Source organism: Alternaria incomplexa (genome assembly GCF_024043165.1).
Source record: "Alternaria incomplexa strain BMP 0042 chromosome Unknown scaffold_7, whole genome shotgun sequence".
Taxonomy (NCBI): domain Eukaryota; kingdom Fungi; phylum Ascomycota; class Dothideomycetes; order Pleosporales; family Pleosporaceae; genus Alternaria; species Alternaria incomplexa.
The window spans coordinates 997,314-1,012,571 of NW_026249856.1; the positions used below are offsets into that span (position 1 = coordinate 997,314).

The 15,258-nt window shown below is 55.1% G+C and overlaps 5 protein-coding genes across 5 annotated transcripts; 3 read left to right on the top strand and 2 right to left on the bottom strand.

Annotated features, from left to right (window-relative positions):
• Positions 1-3: 3 nt before the first annotated feature.
• Positions 4-1,094, bottom strand: J4E90_005528 (uncharacterized protein; the record flags this gene model as incomplete). The annotated part of the gene is made up of 2 exons (XM_051435081.1): positions 4-916; positions 973-1,094. 2 exons carry the CDS (start codon positions 1,092-1,094, stop codon positions 4-6), a joined length of 1,035 nt encoding a protein of 344 aa, XP_051291105.1.
• Positions 1,095-1,642: 548 nt separating this feature from the next.
• On the top strand, positions 1,643-6,313 carry J4E90_005529 (uncharacterized protein; the record flags this gene model as incomplete). Its single annotated transcript, XM_051435082.1, has 1 exon — positions 1,643-6,313. The coding sequence occupies one exon, from the start codon at positions 1,643-1,645 to the stop codon at positions 6,311-6,313; it is 4,671 nt and encodes a 1,556-aa protein (XP_051291106.1).
• Positions 6,314-7,698: 1,385 nt separating this feature from the next.
• J4E90_005530 (uncharacterized protein) lies at positions 7,699-9,192 on the top strand (the record flags this gene model as incomplete). Its single annotated transcript, XM_051435083.1, has 1 exon — positions 7,699-9,192. One exon carries the CDS (start codon positions 7,699-7,701, stop codon positions 9,190-9,192), a length of 1,494 nt encoding a protein of 497 aa, XP_051291107.1.
• A 571-nt stretch (positions 9,193-9,763) lies between these two features.
• J4E90_005531 (uncharacterized protein) lies at positions 9,764-13,035 on the bottom strand (the record flags this gene model as incomplete). Its single annotated transcript, XM_051435084.1, has 4 exons — positions 9,764-10,238; positions 10,293-10,632; positions 10,684-12,910; positions 12,988-13,035. The coding sequence occupies 4 exons, from the start codon at positions 13,033-13,035 to the stop codon at positions 9,764-9,766; spliced, it is 3,090 nt and encodes a 1,029-aa protein (XP_051291108.1).
• Positions 13,036-14,816: 1,781 nt separating this feature from the next.
• On the top strand, positions 14,817-15,184 carry J4E90_005532 (uncharacterized protein; the record flags this gene model as incomplete). The annotated part of the gene is made up of 2 exons (XM_051435085.1): positions 14,817-15,050; positions 15,125-15,184. 2 exons carry the CDS (start codon positions 14,817-14,819, stop codon positions 15,182-15,184), a joined length of 294 nt encoding a protein of 97 aa, XP_051291109.1.
• Positions 15,185-15,258: the final 74 nt, after the last annotated feature.

The following is a 15,258-nucleotide window of genomic DNA, read 5'->3' on the forward strand; positions in this document are numbered from 1 at the left end:
TGCTCACTTCTTTCTCGTTTTGGCAAACTTCTCGTGCCACTTGCGCGCTGACGGCTTCATGGCTGCTACTGAGCTGTCTCCACCTGCAGTTGTGGCGACCTTGCTCTTCGCCCGTATCGTTGTATCGGATGGGAAGTCGTAGATGCCTTCGATGGCACCGAGTTGCGCGTCCTTACGCCATACTTCGGGCAGGCGGTCCTCCCACGTGTCGGTGAAGTCGGCGATGAGGAAGTCTGCGCCGCGTTTGGCTTCCAGCAATGTCCTGCCAGTAAATGCGACCGTCTTTTCCCGATCCAGACACGACCACGGTCCATTCTTGTCGTTGTCTGCTGTGGATAGGTATGCCAGTATGGCCTCTACAAGGCCTGGCGGATGCCCTTCTTCAGCTGCGGCTTTGGTGATGTCGTCGGTCAAGAACTGCGCTTGTAGTTTGATGCCCTCGGCCAGTGCAGCGGCGTTGATGGACCTCCATACTTGTGAGAGGGCGTTCGGCGAAGGCTGGTATGATCCTCCATCCGCCTCGAATGCCATCAGCTCGTTCCATCCGACCTGGCATTCCCCATCCGACAAGGGCATATCGCCGAACATGCTCGCCTTGCTCCTGCCATTGCTGGTCGCGTCGACGTCCCCTGCAACAATGTCGTATACCGGCAGTGCCTCTCTCAGTAGGGCGGTGGCAGACGCGGTGGATGCATGGGCTTCGAGCGTCGCGGTGCACAGCGCAATGGCGCGCGTGGCAGGGGTGAGTATCTCGTTGCCATGGGCCTCGAGCGCGGGCTGGGCTATGTAGAGCGAGTTGGAGGTTTGGACCTGGCGCAGCTGGAAGGTCTTGCTCGGCGTACAAAGTACTGCATATGCAGGCTTCGCGTTGGACGTGCCAGAAGCGGCAGACTGGAATTGGGATTTGATGGAGAGCCTAGCGCGTATGATGAGAAGGGTGTCCGTGTGGAAACGACAGGTCAGCGCACCTACAGCGGCGGGTTGGGCGCGTCTATCAGCTCAACAATCTCGGGGGGCAGCTCGAGCAGGCGGAAGTGCTGCTGCTGGTGGGCAATGGAGAAGGGCACACCGCCTTCATCTTGCTGCGTAGCCATGTCTTGACTCAACACACACAACGTCCAATCTGCGCTGCTGACAGTCTCAAAGTCTGTTGTACCTCATCTCATCGCGGCAGCTGCTATGACGACGGTGCTTTTTTGTTTGTGGACACTGCGGGGTGCGGCGATGTGCAGCTAGCAGAGAGACGGATCGGACGATACGCTGCAAGGGCATCATTTGCAGGCCAAAAATACTTGTCACTGCGGCCGCTTGCTGGGAACCCCATGCTCGGGCGTGTCGCACCTGTGGCACCTTGGTTATTCGCGCTGCAGCTTCCCACCCGCGCTTGGTCGCAGCCGCATGACCGCTTTCTTGGTTCGGGCTTCAACAAGATCCATGGGATTTGTTGTTGTTTAGTCCCGGGACGCGCCTCCACTGTCCCTTCTCTACCCCAATGGCTTCCTAGCACCACCGACTCGGACGACAACAACACCGCCTGCCCCTCTGCCGCTGCGCCCAGCCATGCACCCACCGTCCTAATTGCCTCTTCACTGTCTGACTGCTGCCCGCCGTCGCCGTCACTCGTTTCTGCGCAATTGGCACCATGGTCGTCATCAACCCCGAGCCCGCGGCCCTGTCCGCTGAGGACCTGTCGCTCTTCTACACGACTGACGAGCTGCTGTCCAATTCCCCCGTGCTCATCTTCTACGGTCCGACGGCCACTTCCACGCAGGCGACACACTCGCGCATCCAGGCCCACGTCTTCACCCCGGCCGGCTTCCAGAACTTCGCCCGCCTGATTATTTCGCCCACAGCCACATACTACAATGCCGTCACATGTCTGCCGCGCGAGGAGCAGGGCGACGAGATATGTCGCGGTCTCGCCTTCAGTCTGTACAAGTACTTCCTCGAGCTGCCGCCGGAGATCAAGAGCGCCTGGGAGAGGCGGTATGATTCCTCCGCCAACCTGCCCATGGCCCCCAGGCTGTTCTCCGAGGCGCATGCCGCCATTGTCGCTGCCAGGATGATCAAGGTCGAGAACGTCGCAGATGTCATAATAGATGTGCGCCATGCTTTGGGCGAGCAGACGCTATCCTGGATAGATCTGGATGTAGTCCTCCCGCAGGGAAGTGTCACAAAGCTGGAATCGCGCGAGTCCGGCCAGTTCGAAGACCTCGAAGAAGACCTCATCGAAAAGCGATACGGACAGTACGCGCCCGTCGTAAGGCTGTTCGGAGACGGCGCCTTCCTCCCGACCTCCAAACTCCGCCGCGCACCCTCCAAACCGACCGCCCTCAACCGATCACAATCCTTCTCAAGGAAACAAAAAGAGACTCTCCGACGGGAGATGTGTGAGCTGTTGGACACGGAAGAGAACTATGTCTACAAGCTGGACGAGCTGGTACACACAGTAGCGGTCGAGTTCCGTGAGAAGGCCAAGCAGAAGTCGAGCTCGAGCTCGAGCCCTACCGAACAAGCACTGAGAGGCTTGTTTCCTCCCAGTCTGGACAAGATTCTAGAGGTTAATTCGCAGTTCTTGGACGCTCTACGTATAATTCTGGAAGAGTCGGAGAATGGAGCCATCGAGGACATTGAGACAGCAACAGACGATGTCTACATCGCGCCCTTGCGTGGACAGAAGGACGCACCAGATGTCACTGGAGCGGCCGCCGTTGCCAGGGCTCTTGTTGAGTGGCTTCCACAATTTGCAGATTGCTACACCGACTACATGGCGGCCCACGGCGACTTCTCACAGCTGCTGAAGCATTTCACAAAAGACACAGCCTCCAGTTTCTCCAAGCGAGTCTACGAGACGGGCGAGCAGCGACTCACATCTATGCTCATCGAGCCTGTTCAGCGCCTGCCACGATACAACCTGTACATCGACAACATCATCAAGCAACTGCCCCTCAGGCATCCGGCTATCAGAGTTTTCCTCAAGGCAAGGGACATGATCTCGGATATCTGCACAAGAGAAGGTCCCACGGCGCAGCAGATCAGAGTGTTCGATCGCCTTCGCAAAATGGTGACTTCGTGGCCTTCGGGATTCAGCCCTAAAGGACGAATGATCTCCGCCATTGATTGCGTAGAGCTGTCCCCACCATATCACGGGGAGTTATCTGGACCTGCTACGGTGTCCGGTATCATGGTACTCTTCACGGACTTCTTGGTGCTACTCCAAAAGTCGGAGGATGGTTCCATCAATGCGCGTGGCTTGCTCGCCGAGCTCGACAACCCCAAATTCGCCGAATCGTTTGATGGATCTACGGAACTCATATTTCATCAATACTTGAGTCTCAGTGACGTCTTCCTGAGTGAGCACTCAGAAGGATCAATACTGCAAATGATATCCCCGGTACCGCTCGCCAGCCAGCCCGGACGACCGAGAAGTCGAGAACGCCAGAAGCTTGGCATTCGCATGTTCTACCTGCAAGGCTCCTATGAGGGTAAAGGCCACAAGGTCACCGAGGAGCTCACCAAAGCTCGTGTGGAAGGCAGATTTCCGGAGGCGGAGCGAGAGGGCGGCAAATGGGACGTTCGAAATTTGCCAGGCGATCTCAGTTTCTTTTCATCTATAGCGGAAGAGGCAGCTGGCCAGCAGGTGGAAGGTCGACGCGAGCCTGCGAGAGTGCAGATTCTTGTCGAAGGGTCGAAGTTCACCAAGCCTATTCAGGTCGGCGACAGCGGCGTCGAGCTTACTGTTACCATCTCCATACTTGGCGACGGACTCTATCTGCTGGAGTCAAACGGGGCCTATGGATACACAGCACGCGACAAATTAACAGAGCAAGAATTCCGACCTGTTCTCACAAAGCGCCTCGCCAACTACTTCCAACTGCGGAACAGCGTTAAGAACCACACACTGGCCGAGGCGTATCTGACGCGAAACCAACAGATACTCAAGTCACTCGCTCTGGAGATGTACGAGGCAGAACCACAGACTGGTAGTAAGAGCCGTCCACACTCTCCAGTGAAGATGCTGTCTAGTTTCTTTGGTGGCAGTGTGAGTAGTATTGGCCGCGAAGGAGGAGGCTCTCGTAGACTCCAACGCAATGCGCATACCATGGGAGAGGTACCGCGCATGGCACCTCCGGCTCAACTTGGGCCGAATCGTACGTACAGCCATGACGGGGAGATGTCGCGCCCTACCTCGTCTAGCACCACTAAGAGCGCCACCTTCAACGGCCCGAGCGATCCCTTCTCAAAGCTCGAAGATACCTTGGCAAATCTGACTCTAGCACTGCACGCACGCAAAGGGAACATTGTCGGACGCTCTGTCAGGGCGAGAGCTGTCGCCGATGAACTCGTTGTCAACGAACTCTACAACACGCTATTGGAGAACCCTGCCAATCTTGAACTCGCTGGTCAATCGTCTGTGGATGTACTTTTCGCAGTGTTTGAGAAGTTTTTGAGTGTCGCTTGGAAAGAGCGAATGGGCCCTGTGCTGTCGCACGCCACATTGGTCTCATTACAGATGCGATCAGATAGCATGCCACCTGATGAGTTCGAGGAGTTCTTCAAATACACTTTCGACCAGTTTGCCCCTCCAAACCAACGAGCGTTCCGCGCTGTCATCAATCTGCTAGCCGAATTGCTCGATGGCACCAGCAACGATGGCGATCGAGGCATTCTCACAGCAGCGTTTGCCGAGATGTTAGTGCCTGCTGGTAACGCAAACGACTTCATCTCCCTTATGGATCGCTTGGTGCAAGATATCGACGCCCTGTTTCCAGCCGAGACACCTGGGTTCAGTACTCCAAACTATGGTTCTATGGACTCAAAGAGTCGTTACGCTGCTGCCGGCTCGCTCAACTCCAACACATCACTGCGGAGACGTTTTGGCTTTGGTACCTTGACACGCGAGAACAGCAAGTCAGAGAATGAGTCCAAGGTAGGCTCACTCTGGCGATCATTGAGCAAGAACAGCCATGGCACAGACCTCCAGTCGCCCAGCATGGGGAAGGCTGGTCCCGGGCACCTTGGTCGCTCCAACTCGATAGACGCTGCTGCTCGCCTATCGCCAAAGCGACCGTCCTCTCGCGACCGTCCGACTGTTCTCGGCGCGTTTACGTTTGAGAACGCGAATTCAAACTCGAACTCGAACTCGAACGCGAATGGTCGGTCGTTCGTGGGCAATCTTGGGACAATTGGAGAGGTACCTCCCACTACTGGGCCTCCCCGCAAGAAGCGCCGCTCTTCTTTGAGCGATCTCAAGACGTTGCAGGATGCTGACGATGTACCCGAGTGGTCCCCGCAGACTCCTCGCAAGGTCGATCCTGCCTTGCGCCACGAAACACGCCAGATTAGCGAGTCCCCGCTGGCCCCTTCAGCCGCTACAATGGCTTTACACAAACACACTTCGTCGATACCGACGCCTACCCGACTAGGCTCACCGCTGCGGGTGGAAAGGACAGACAGGAAGGAGAACTCCCCTGCAGTCGGCTTGGATCGTCCAGCACACATTAGGGGAAAATCGGTCACGATGAAGCCAGACGTCGATGATGAAGTCACCATCAAGTCAAACAGCCCTACGAAGAAGCGAAGCGAGACTGTCTCAGGCATTCCCAATCCTCTAAACCTCCCGAACAGCTCGGCCATTCCGAATCTACGACCAACCACCAGTGCTGGTCTGCATGAACGAACGGGATCCGGCAACGCTGTCAAACTGCCACCCTCGACTCCGCGATCTCCGACCAAAGCCAGCACTCCTTTGACTGGGAGCCCTCCCAAGAAGCTGAGAATGCAATCACCTCAAAAGCTGCGCGAGCGACTGCAAACTCAGCAACGCGATATCGACACAGCTTCGCAAGCTTTGCAGAATGAACTGAGTGCCATCGGTCAAGAGCTGAACGCTAGAAGCACGCCGCGTCTGACAACCCAGAGCTCTGCTCCATCGTTGATAACGAATGGGACGGCTGCAAGGACGGCTGAAGCGCGTGTTGCTGCTCTAGAGAAGCTCCGAGCTACACTGGAAACCCTCTCTGCACGTACTTCGGGAATCTCAAACGACGTAACAACTTCACTACAAGTATCGGAGGCTCGATGCAAGCACCTAGATCAGTTGTACCGCGACGTAAACGCGGAGAACGAGGCACTGTACGTGAAATTCAACGAAGAGCTGGAAAGGGTGACAAGCAGCGCTCGCAAGGGAAAGGCTAGCGAAGAGGTGGAACGTCGGTTGAAGACGAGCGAAGAGGAGCTGGCCCGCCTGCGAAAAGAGAACGCAAGACTGAAGAGGGAGAATGCTGGGTTGAAGGCGCAAATCAGAGAGTGAGTAGTCGTCAAGACTGCTCAATCGCCCTGATGCGTGCCAGATGGGGGCACGATGTTGACGAACCTGTAGTTTGCTCAGCGTAATTAATACCGCGGCTGTGAGGTTCGCCCTGCTTCTGGACAGTTTTGCTACGGCGGGTCTGGCATGGGTACAGTACGTAACAATACGTGCTTGCATTGCGGTCGCTTTTCTGACCATATTCCCTGTACTTCTTTTTGTCGAACTCGGGCTGATGGCCCTCGAGCTTTCAGGTTGGAGTGTGGGCGCGAAGGACTGCGTTATGATAACATGACATGGCGTTAGCGAAGCCACCTTTAGAGCAATATACCATCTGCTTTTTCCTTTGCTAAACGTGCTTTCCTCGATGCTGACCTCAGGTGACTTTGACAAGGCAGCAGGGGTGGCTTGAATTCGTGTCGCATGCTCGAGAATGTTATCAAGGTAGAGGTGTACATTGCCTCAGCAACTGCTTACTTATTGAACTATGGTAGTATGGATGCAGCAAACCTTAGAAATGCGACACGGATTCGGGCTACCTCAGGTGAAGGGTCCAACCTGTCTCAGGGTGCAGACGTGGTGACGGTGGCAGAAGAAGGCCAATGGGTTCCCCAGTCGCGCAGCCTCGCCAAGTGGGATAGCAGCCTCAACCCCGCTAGTTTATGCATGTGTTGGCAGGGCTTTGCAGCTACACGGCCGGGGCAGTTATACCGCGGTTATGCAGCTTGGTGGCCTGGTCTGGCCTCTAAGGGAAGGTGCAAAGGTGTCGGTATGCCGTTGCGCTGTGTAGCTCAGGGCGGAAAGGACAACTGGGAGTGTTTCATGGCGTGTGTAGTAGAGCTATTAATGGAGATTGATGTGCTGCCCGGGTGCGCTAGAAACAAAGTCAACGTTTCGCGCTCGATCGGGAGGGTTTCCGCTAAGGCGGAACTGGACGTGGCGGACGACGATCACTGACCGGGCTCGTCGAGCTGGGGATTAGTCTTCGTCATCAGCAGCTTCGATAAAGGCGCAGGGCAATCGCTTGCGTGCATGGCAATTCGCGCATGCTAAGAGACCTCATCCCAGAGCCGGCCGCCAACCTGCCCAGACGTGTCTATCCTGCATCGTCACTGCTTCTCCACCCCGGCCGGAAACCGGATCCGTGGACCGCGCTCACCCAAACCAGCGACGAAACGTCGGCACTCCACAGCGATTGACCCTTTCTCTACCACCCTTTGGAAGCCTCCACGACGGAGAGCGGCAATGACTCTCCATACTCCATCCAGGACCGAGTGCTCCCGCGCCTGCAACCTTCTCCGCCGACCAACAACACAACGCGCGTCCCCATCTCCGCCGCCCTCACCCTCTCGCACGCTGCCGGTTGGCTAATATATACCACCGCCACCATGGCCTGGTTCATGAGAGGCGTCCAGAGTGCCGTCTTCCACTATGCCTCGTGCGCCCCCTGCACCGGCTACTCGGACGGCAGGAAGAGACGGAAAGCAGCAAAGGCTGCGAGGAAAGTGCGGGAGAAGCTGGAACTCGAGCAGCCCGACGCCTACCACCATCCCGAACCCACTGGGACCAATATATACTGGCATGAGGAGATCGTCATGGGCCCAGGACCGCCGCCACGAAGGGCGCGGAGGACCAACACGGGCACTACAGGCAGCACAAGGGGCATGCCAACTCGCGGAACACAGGGCTCGGCTATGAGCAAGGGCGGGAGCAGCATCGATGTCGACCAAGCAGGTGACATGCGCCTGAGCGACGATACCCTCGACGACGATGAGACATGGAACCACAAGCGCTATCAGAGGGAAGACGAGGACCTATGGGGCCACGACGAGCCCTCGATAAACCTCGAGCAGACCATGACAGGCTCGTCAACAGGAGGTGCCGGCTATCAAATACGGAGACCAGGCACTTCAAGATCCGGCAGCTACTACACCGCGCGCGCACCACCCGTCAACGATCTGCACCCTCCTGTCGTCAGTCTCCCCTCTCCCGACCCCCTCGACAACCGATGGATGCTCCAACCTCCACCCAAAGCTAGTGTCATGGCTGGAAAAGAACGAGCAAGAAACAGGAGTCGAAGTGGCAGTGGCGCCAGTAGTCGCGTCGAGTTGAGCTTGGGTCGCCAGGTCAGCACAAGGCACTTGATGAACAAGCTGGAACGAGGCGAGACACCCGAGGCCCGCTCAGCATCGCCCAACGGTTCGTACTTCAACCCATCACGGTGCAGGACCCCACAAGCTCGGCCGCCTTCTGCCACGAGCAGTTCACGCCGAAGACAGAGAAGAGACACCAAGGTCGACCTCGCCATGGCGCGAACCGAGACAGTGAGCACCCAGCACTCATCTGGAGATTCCAGCGACACAATCGTCCGAGGCAATTCCGCACCGCGATCCGCAGTCGTCCCTGACATCAAAGTGATCCGCGTCCGTCAGAGCCGCCCCGCACTCTCCACTGTTCTGTCCAGCAACTCAGGAAGGAATGGCAGCGACGAAAACGCACTCCCGCTTCCCGAGAAGCCCAGTCCAGCCCACCACCGCTATACCACCACGTCGACCCCCGATTCCATCCCTTACTACACCAAACATCGCGAACCTCTCAACTCGTCCGACATTTCCTCCCTAAACTGCCTCCAAGACCTCGTGTCCCCACGCGCCCTACTCAACTCGCGCTTCGTCTCCGCACCACTCGTCGAAGCCAAGATCCGCCTACCGCCTTCAGAAGAAGACATGGCAGCAAGGGCGCGACGCGATATGTCCGACAGTGGCTTCAGCCTATCGCGAGACTGGGACGAGGAGGAAGAAGGCATCGTAAATGTTCCCTTTGATCGAAACTTCGGACCACCGGAGAGGGATCCTCGGTTTAGATGGAGTGTCGACTTTTGAGCGCATCTCTACCGCCTTCACCACACACACACGCTTCACTTCTCCACGCGCGCATCTTCAGCGTTGGCATCTTATTGCATTGCATTGCATAGCCGATTTCTCCAACTGTTTTTCTTTCCCTTTGTTATCAGCGATGATTTTGTTCCGCAAAGCGAAAATTGCATACTCGCATTTTGGATAGACACGAACTTTGACGACCTCCACCAAATGGCGTTTTGGGCGGGTCCTGATGGATTCAGGCATCGTTTGCTTATTTTCTTGGGTGCTGGCTTCTAGCATTGTCACCTGTTCGCTTCTTCATGGTTTGGGTTTTGTATATATCGCTGCATTAGATATATGACTATTCGAGAGTGAGCTCCAGGAAGAGCTTCATTTTACACCTTAAATATTTGTTCTCCATTGGTGCATACATCGCTCAGACATCATTCTCACCGACACCGTGTGTGAACTGACTTGAGGTAATTGCTTGCTTGCTTGCTTTGCTTTCTAACATCGCTTCAAAAATAATGCACACGCATACTACATGATTTCCCGCTCCATTCGATATCTTACAACCCCGCGTAAACATGATCTATCGGGCGCCCAAATCCCACAACCTGAGCGTCTCGCCCTTTCCGCCCCTCTTCTTGTTGCCCTTCTCCTTACCACCCTCGGTCAACTTCAACATACATTTCGATACAGCCGCTAAGCACTCCAGTACTTCGCTCATCCTGCCTGTCTCTAGCAGACACCTTTGCACCCACTCGTTACTCCTATCCGCTACTACAACAGCTACCTCCATAGCCTTGATCGCGGGGTCCTTGTTCAGGAACCAGGCTGCCGCTTGCAGGACTGAGAGGTATGCGAGAATCATGTCTGGTATATAGGCCTTCATCAACTCCCAGGTCTTACTTGTGAGGTATTCAGGATCCGCGGCGGAGGCATCGGAGATGGCGGGGATGAGGGTGTCGAAGACGTTTGATATCGAGTCTAGGAGCGCTCTCGTGCGTTGGATATCGGGCTTGTGTTTCGCAGAGGCCCCGTCCTTCTTACGTTCGGCGCGGATTCTGTAGCGGGTGTTAGTTGGTGTGCTTAGAAGAGGGAAGAGAGAATTGACTGACTGGATGAGTGTCTGCTCCTCTTCACGCCATTCACGGAAGAGGACCAGTAAGCGCACAATTTGCTGAAGTGTGTAGTATGAAGTGCTACTCTGGCGCATGGCGTTCACCGTCCTCCTGTGCCGGTCTGCGCTGGGCAGTTTAGCCATGGGAATAGCGGCAGCTCGGTCAGCAGTAGACAGGCTGTCACGGTGTTCATGCAGTCGCTGCTCATCCTGCTCCTCTGCTCCTGGCATTGTGAAATCAAAGGGGTAGCCGAGCAGGGCTTCTGTCCTGGACAAAGACAGAGTCTCGACGCTTAGATCGCCAATGACCTTCTCAGAGGCGGCAAGTCGACCATTGACTGAATGATATGTCAGCAGGTTTTAGTTTGTGCATGTTAGACGTGACTTACGAAGGAAGATGATCAGCGCGCTCTGCAAGTGTGCAAACGTCTTCTCGAAATCCTTTGCGACATAGCTGTACCATTGCACCGAATCGATAACAACCTCGTCTTGTGGGCTTATTTCAGCACGGTCGAATGTGCGCTTGACACGCACGCCTGGCCATAGCAGCTGCTCGGTCGGAAGTGTAATCTTCTCCAATATGTTAAATCGCCTGATAGGGTTGGTGATAACGCCATAGCCATCGTTGGTGAAGTGCGTAAATCCACTATCCCGCGAAGCAAACGTGAAGCTCTGCGAAATGACTTGGACAACATCAATCCGGTATGACTCCATCAGCGCAACGGAGTGTCGTTGCTCAGAGCTGTTCTTGATATCGGGAAGCACGCGCGCAAGGCTGTAGGCTGCTCGTTCGGGGATGAGTTGCGCGGCGTATAGTGGTATAGTATCGAATCGTTTGGTGAGGCGCAAGAATTCGATATAAGCTGCGATGACATTGTCCATGGCTAAAAATTTCTTGTCCTGGTGTGTATCCTCGAAAAGCGTGTGTAATCCGTTACGAAGGACAATGAAGATGTGGACAATAATGCGGAAAGCGTGTGGATCTTTCGCAAAGGCCTGGTAATATGGCTCTGCATGGTATGTGCGATGGTCGCCGGCGGGTATGGGGCTTCGGTCCTCTTCTGGTGAGTCTGGGTGTATGATGAGACTGTGAGGTCGCTCGTCCTTGTCGAACATGTCTGCAATAGCCACACCGACCTTCAGCATCAGATCGTCAGCGTCTCTGCCAATTAGCGCGCTCTGGATGAGTTTGATCGGGGAGACCGCTTGCGCTGTCGTGCTCTTCTGCTGCTTGAGAAGGCTCATCACCTTTTCCGGTGATTTCTCCCACTCTCCGATATTGGCGACGGCGTCCTGGAACAGAAACTTCTGAGTCATGCTCTCTGTCACTCGATTCGGGTGCTTCTTCTGGAGATATGAGTCGAATCGCGAGAGAAGAAGTGCGTTGTAGTGCGCATATAGATGGTCGTCCCAAGACCTGCAGACCGTCTGTACTTGCTTCAAGTCTCCACTCAATAGCCCATATACAGCGCCTTCGTATGGTATCCGAGCCCCTCTTGCGGCGTAGAAGGCCATGCGGCGGAACAGATAGCCAACCGTCGGTCCAGCGACATTCGGGCCACCTTCAGGATGGCCCTCGTACGCAGCTCCAATGCTAACACCGCGCCACGACTCGTTTCGCTCATAGCACCAGTCGACGATTGTCTTCCAGGGGAGTCCCCGTCGCATCATTTCGTATGCGACCATCCAGAGAGAGCGCTCATAGTACTCATCGCTCCGTTCGAGTGCGCGCTTCTGCCTAGAAGGAGCGTCCGGGTCCAGTTGGGTAACGAGATTCGCAGTCCTGTCTGAGGTCTTGAGATTCGAGTTGATCGGCTTCAGAGGTTGGTCTATGTCGTCCATGCGCTTCGCCTGCTTGATCTTTGTCTTCGTCTCTAACCATCCGCTGGTCCATGTGTGCGCGCCCTTTCCGGAGTGTTCCTCGAGCCCTGTAATAATCGCCTTGACATCGCTGTCACTGTCGCGCGCTGTTTGTTCTAGCCAGCGAAGAACAAGTGCCTTCTCTTTCGCCTGGTCGTCCTCCAGCAGAAAGCGATCCCAGATCTCACTATTCTTGCAGTATCTCGCAGTTCCCCCAACCTCTTCCAGTTGCGCTTGCTTCTCCGCAGCCGAATCGGTACCAGGCTCGGGGTTGTAATGTTCGATGACCAGCTTCAACAATTTCCATGTCGCAAGCTCAGCCTGCCATTCCCGTAATTCTCGAACGTTCGCGGAGACGGAGGCGGCGCTGGGTTCGATGGATGAAATGACAGATTGGGACGACTGGCCGAACAGACTCTGGCCTGGGTTGTCTGATGCATCTGCCATAGTCTGTATTTGTCGACGAACAGTCTTGCTGAGGCTTCCCTTGTTCTCCGCTTCGGTCGTTCGCTTCAACTCCTTCACGTGTGATTCCGCAACGTCTTGGAACTTGCCGACCAGCTTGACCGTGGTCTGGTATTTGGCTTTCTTCGATTCGTTTCCATGGACATGCCAGTGGTCTACTCGCTCAGCGAACTTCTCCACCTCTTTCCCTACACGTTCGGCCATTGCGCGCAGCGGTTGTAGCGGATCGTTGGGTTTGGCGCCGTTCGCCGCTCGGGATGTTCCGAAAAGGAGCGCATTGTTGTTGTTGGACTGGATAAAGTGTCAACCCCCATTGAAACGGAGTTGGAGGTGTCTCGGGAGACAGCAGGATCTCTCTGATGACTTACCTGAGCTGCAGTCGGCTGCGACTGACGCGATAATGATCGTGAAGCCATGGCGGGTTGGAAGAGTATGAATCCGGAATGGCGGGAAGAAGTCGATGAGACAGTCTCAGTGGTACTTGATCAGACGCGCCCCAATGACGTGTTGGGAGCTGCGATGCTCGTGGTTGACTGCCCCAAGCCCATCACAAAACACAAGTCGCGCGCCGACGGTCCCTGCCCTTAGCGCGTCGCCAAGCTTCGGCGCGCTAGTGAACATAAAACTCAAAATCTGCCCTTACCCAGAGTCTCTCGGCACAATGTTTTCACAGGACGGCGCCTTTAGAGTCTCGTCAGGAATCTTCAGTTTCTCATGACGCGCTCGTGCTGTCCTAGATCAATGCGCTTTCTGGTAACCTGGCTGGACTCCCAAGTGGGGAATGACAGTGCGGATGATATAGGAAGTGATACATCTTTCAAGCTAACGACCCATTGCTCGAATGGCATGCGAATGTCTTAGGCACCATATTCGTCTGATCCTCTCGGCTCATACATCTCGATGCGCCAGCCTCGCGAAGGGCCCCTTTCCATGAATGTACTCTGGCAAAAATGCATACCCATGATGTTCGCTGTAGCTGGTGTTCCAATATGCATGAGCCAGACGACAGCGGATACCATGTGGACGCGATGCTACGTACCGTGGACTTCAGAGAAACCGTGCTGCGTCGTGACACTGCTAGTGACACGAAACTTTTGCATGGAGAGGCCGAGGATCCAGTGTCAATCGCAGAAAGAAGCTCCAGGCGTTTTGATTTGTTATGTTACACGACTATAATTACACGGGATATGAATACAACTGTTTGCTAGAGGCTATGATATCCCTTTCGCACGCTGCTCCATCTTGAGTCTAAGGTGTCGTTAGAACTGCTGATGAGTTGAACGGATCTCGAGACTCACTTAAGGAGGGTATATTTCGGACAGCTCACTGTGCTAGCATTCTCTCCTTGCTCTTTGTAGAAGGCGTTGCAGCACTCGTATAGCGCATCAACCTGGTCTTGGTCAGGCTGCGTTCAAAGTCGTTCTGTGTTCAATGGCTCCCCTGTGAGACATGGATGCATACCTCTTTTCTGCACTTCTCCTCGTTGTAATTGTTCTTCTGTATGCAGTCTACCACTTAGCTCAGTATGATACAAGTTGACTAGATACACACTTTGAATTGCACATGCTCTAGGATGACACGGAGGATCTGTCCTCAAGTCCTTTTCCATTTCTCCCTTGTGTCTCGTCAATTTGGTACTCGCCGCCGGTTCCATAAGCGTGACATCATGAGCATACCATTGTGAAAATAGCCAACAGCCGCAGCGATGCAAGATTCGATATGCAAGTTTGTAAAAGCAAAAACCCAGAGGCAGAAAAGATAGTGACTTGGTAAGAGAACAGGTGAGACGAGTTATGTCGTGCAGGTAAAGGTGATGAAGGTGAAGCCGGTTGGTTAGGGCTGGCCAATGCTTTGAGAGCGAGACCCCACTAATTCTCAGTGCTCCCACCTCGTCGTCGTTGCGCTTTCCTCCTGCACAGAACTCCTCACGCGTTGCCACCGCTCCTACATACACCCGACGCGTCTGCCCAGCCTCACGAGAGCCTTCTATCACCCGACGTAATCAGCACCAGTGCGCCGGTATTAAGGTACGGCTATCTCCGCACTATGTAAAGCAGCCTCCCCCACGACAAAACGGCGCTTCCTCATTCTCCACCGCTTCCGCTGGATAGCCAACTGACCTCGCCGAACAGCCCTACCCGACCGCTCTGCGACTCAACACCTCACCTAGACGCCCACGCACCTCTCACGCCTCAAAATGTCTGACAACGGTTCGCCCAACGTGCAGCAGAAGCCTGAAGACGGTGGCCAGAGCGAGCACCTCAACATCAAGGTCACCGATAACAACAACGAGGTCTTCTTCAAGATCAAGCGCACCACTGCCCTTGGCAAGCTCATGAACGCCTTCTGCGACCGTCAGGGAAAGAACATCTCAAGCGTGCGATTCCTGTTCGACGGCCAGCGCGTAACAGCCGCGGACAACCCAGACACGGTACGTGAGAGAATTGCAATCGTCTACATACAGCGAAAGGCTGCGCTTCTGGGAAAATTGCTAACGCGACACAGCTCGACATGCAGGACGGCGACACCCTTGAAGTCCACCAGGAGCAGATTGGTGGCTGCTGACCGGCGACCCTCCGCGACAGTGTGCAGAAGTCCTTACAGCTGCACTGAATCTCGACACCTAGTGGCTAGGCCGT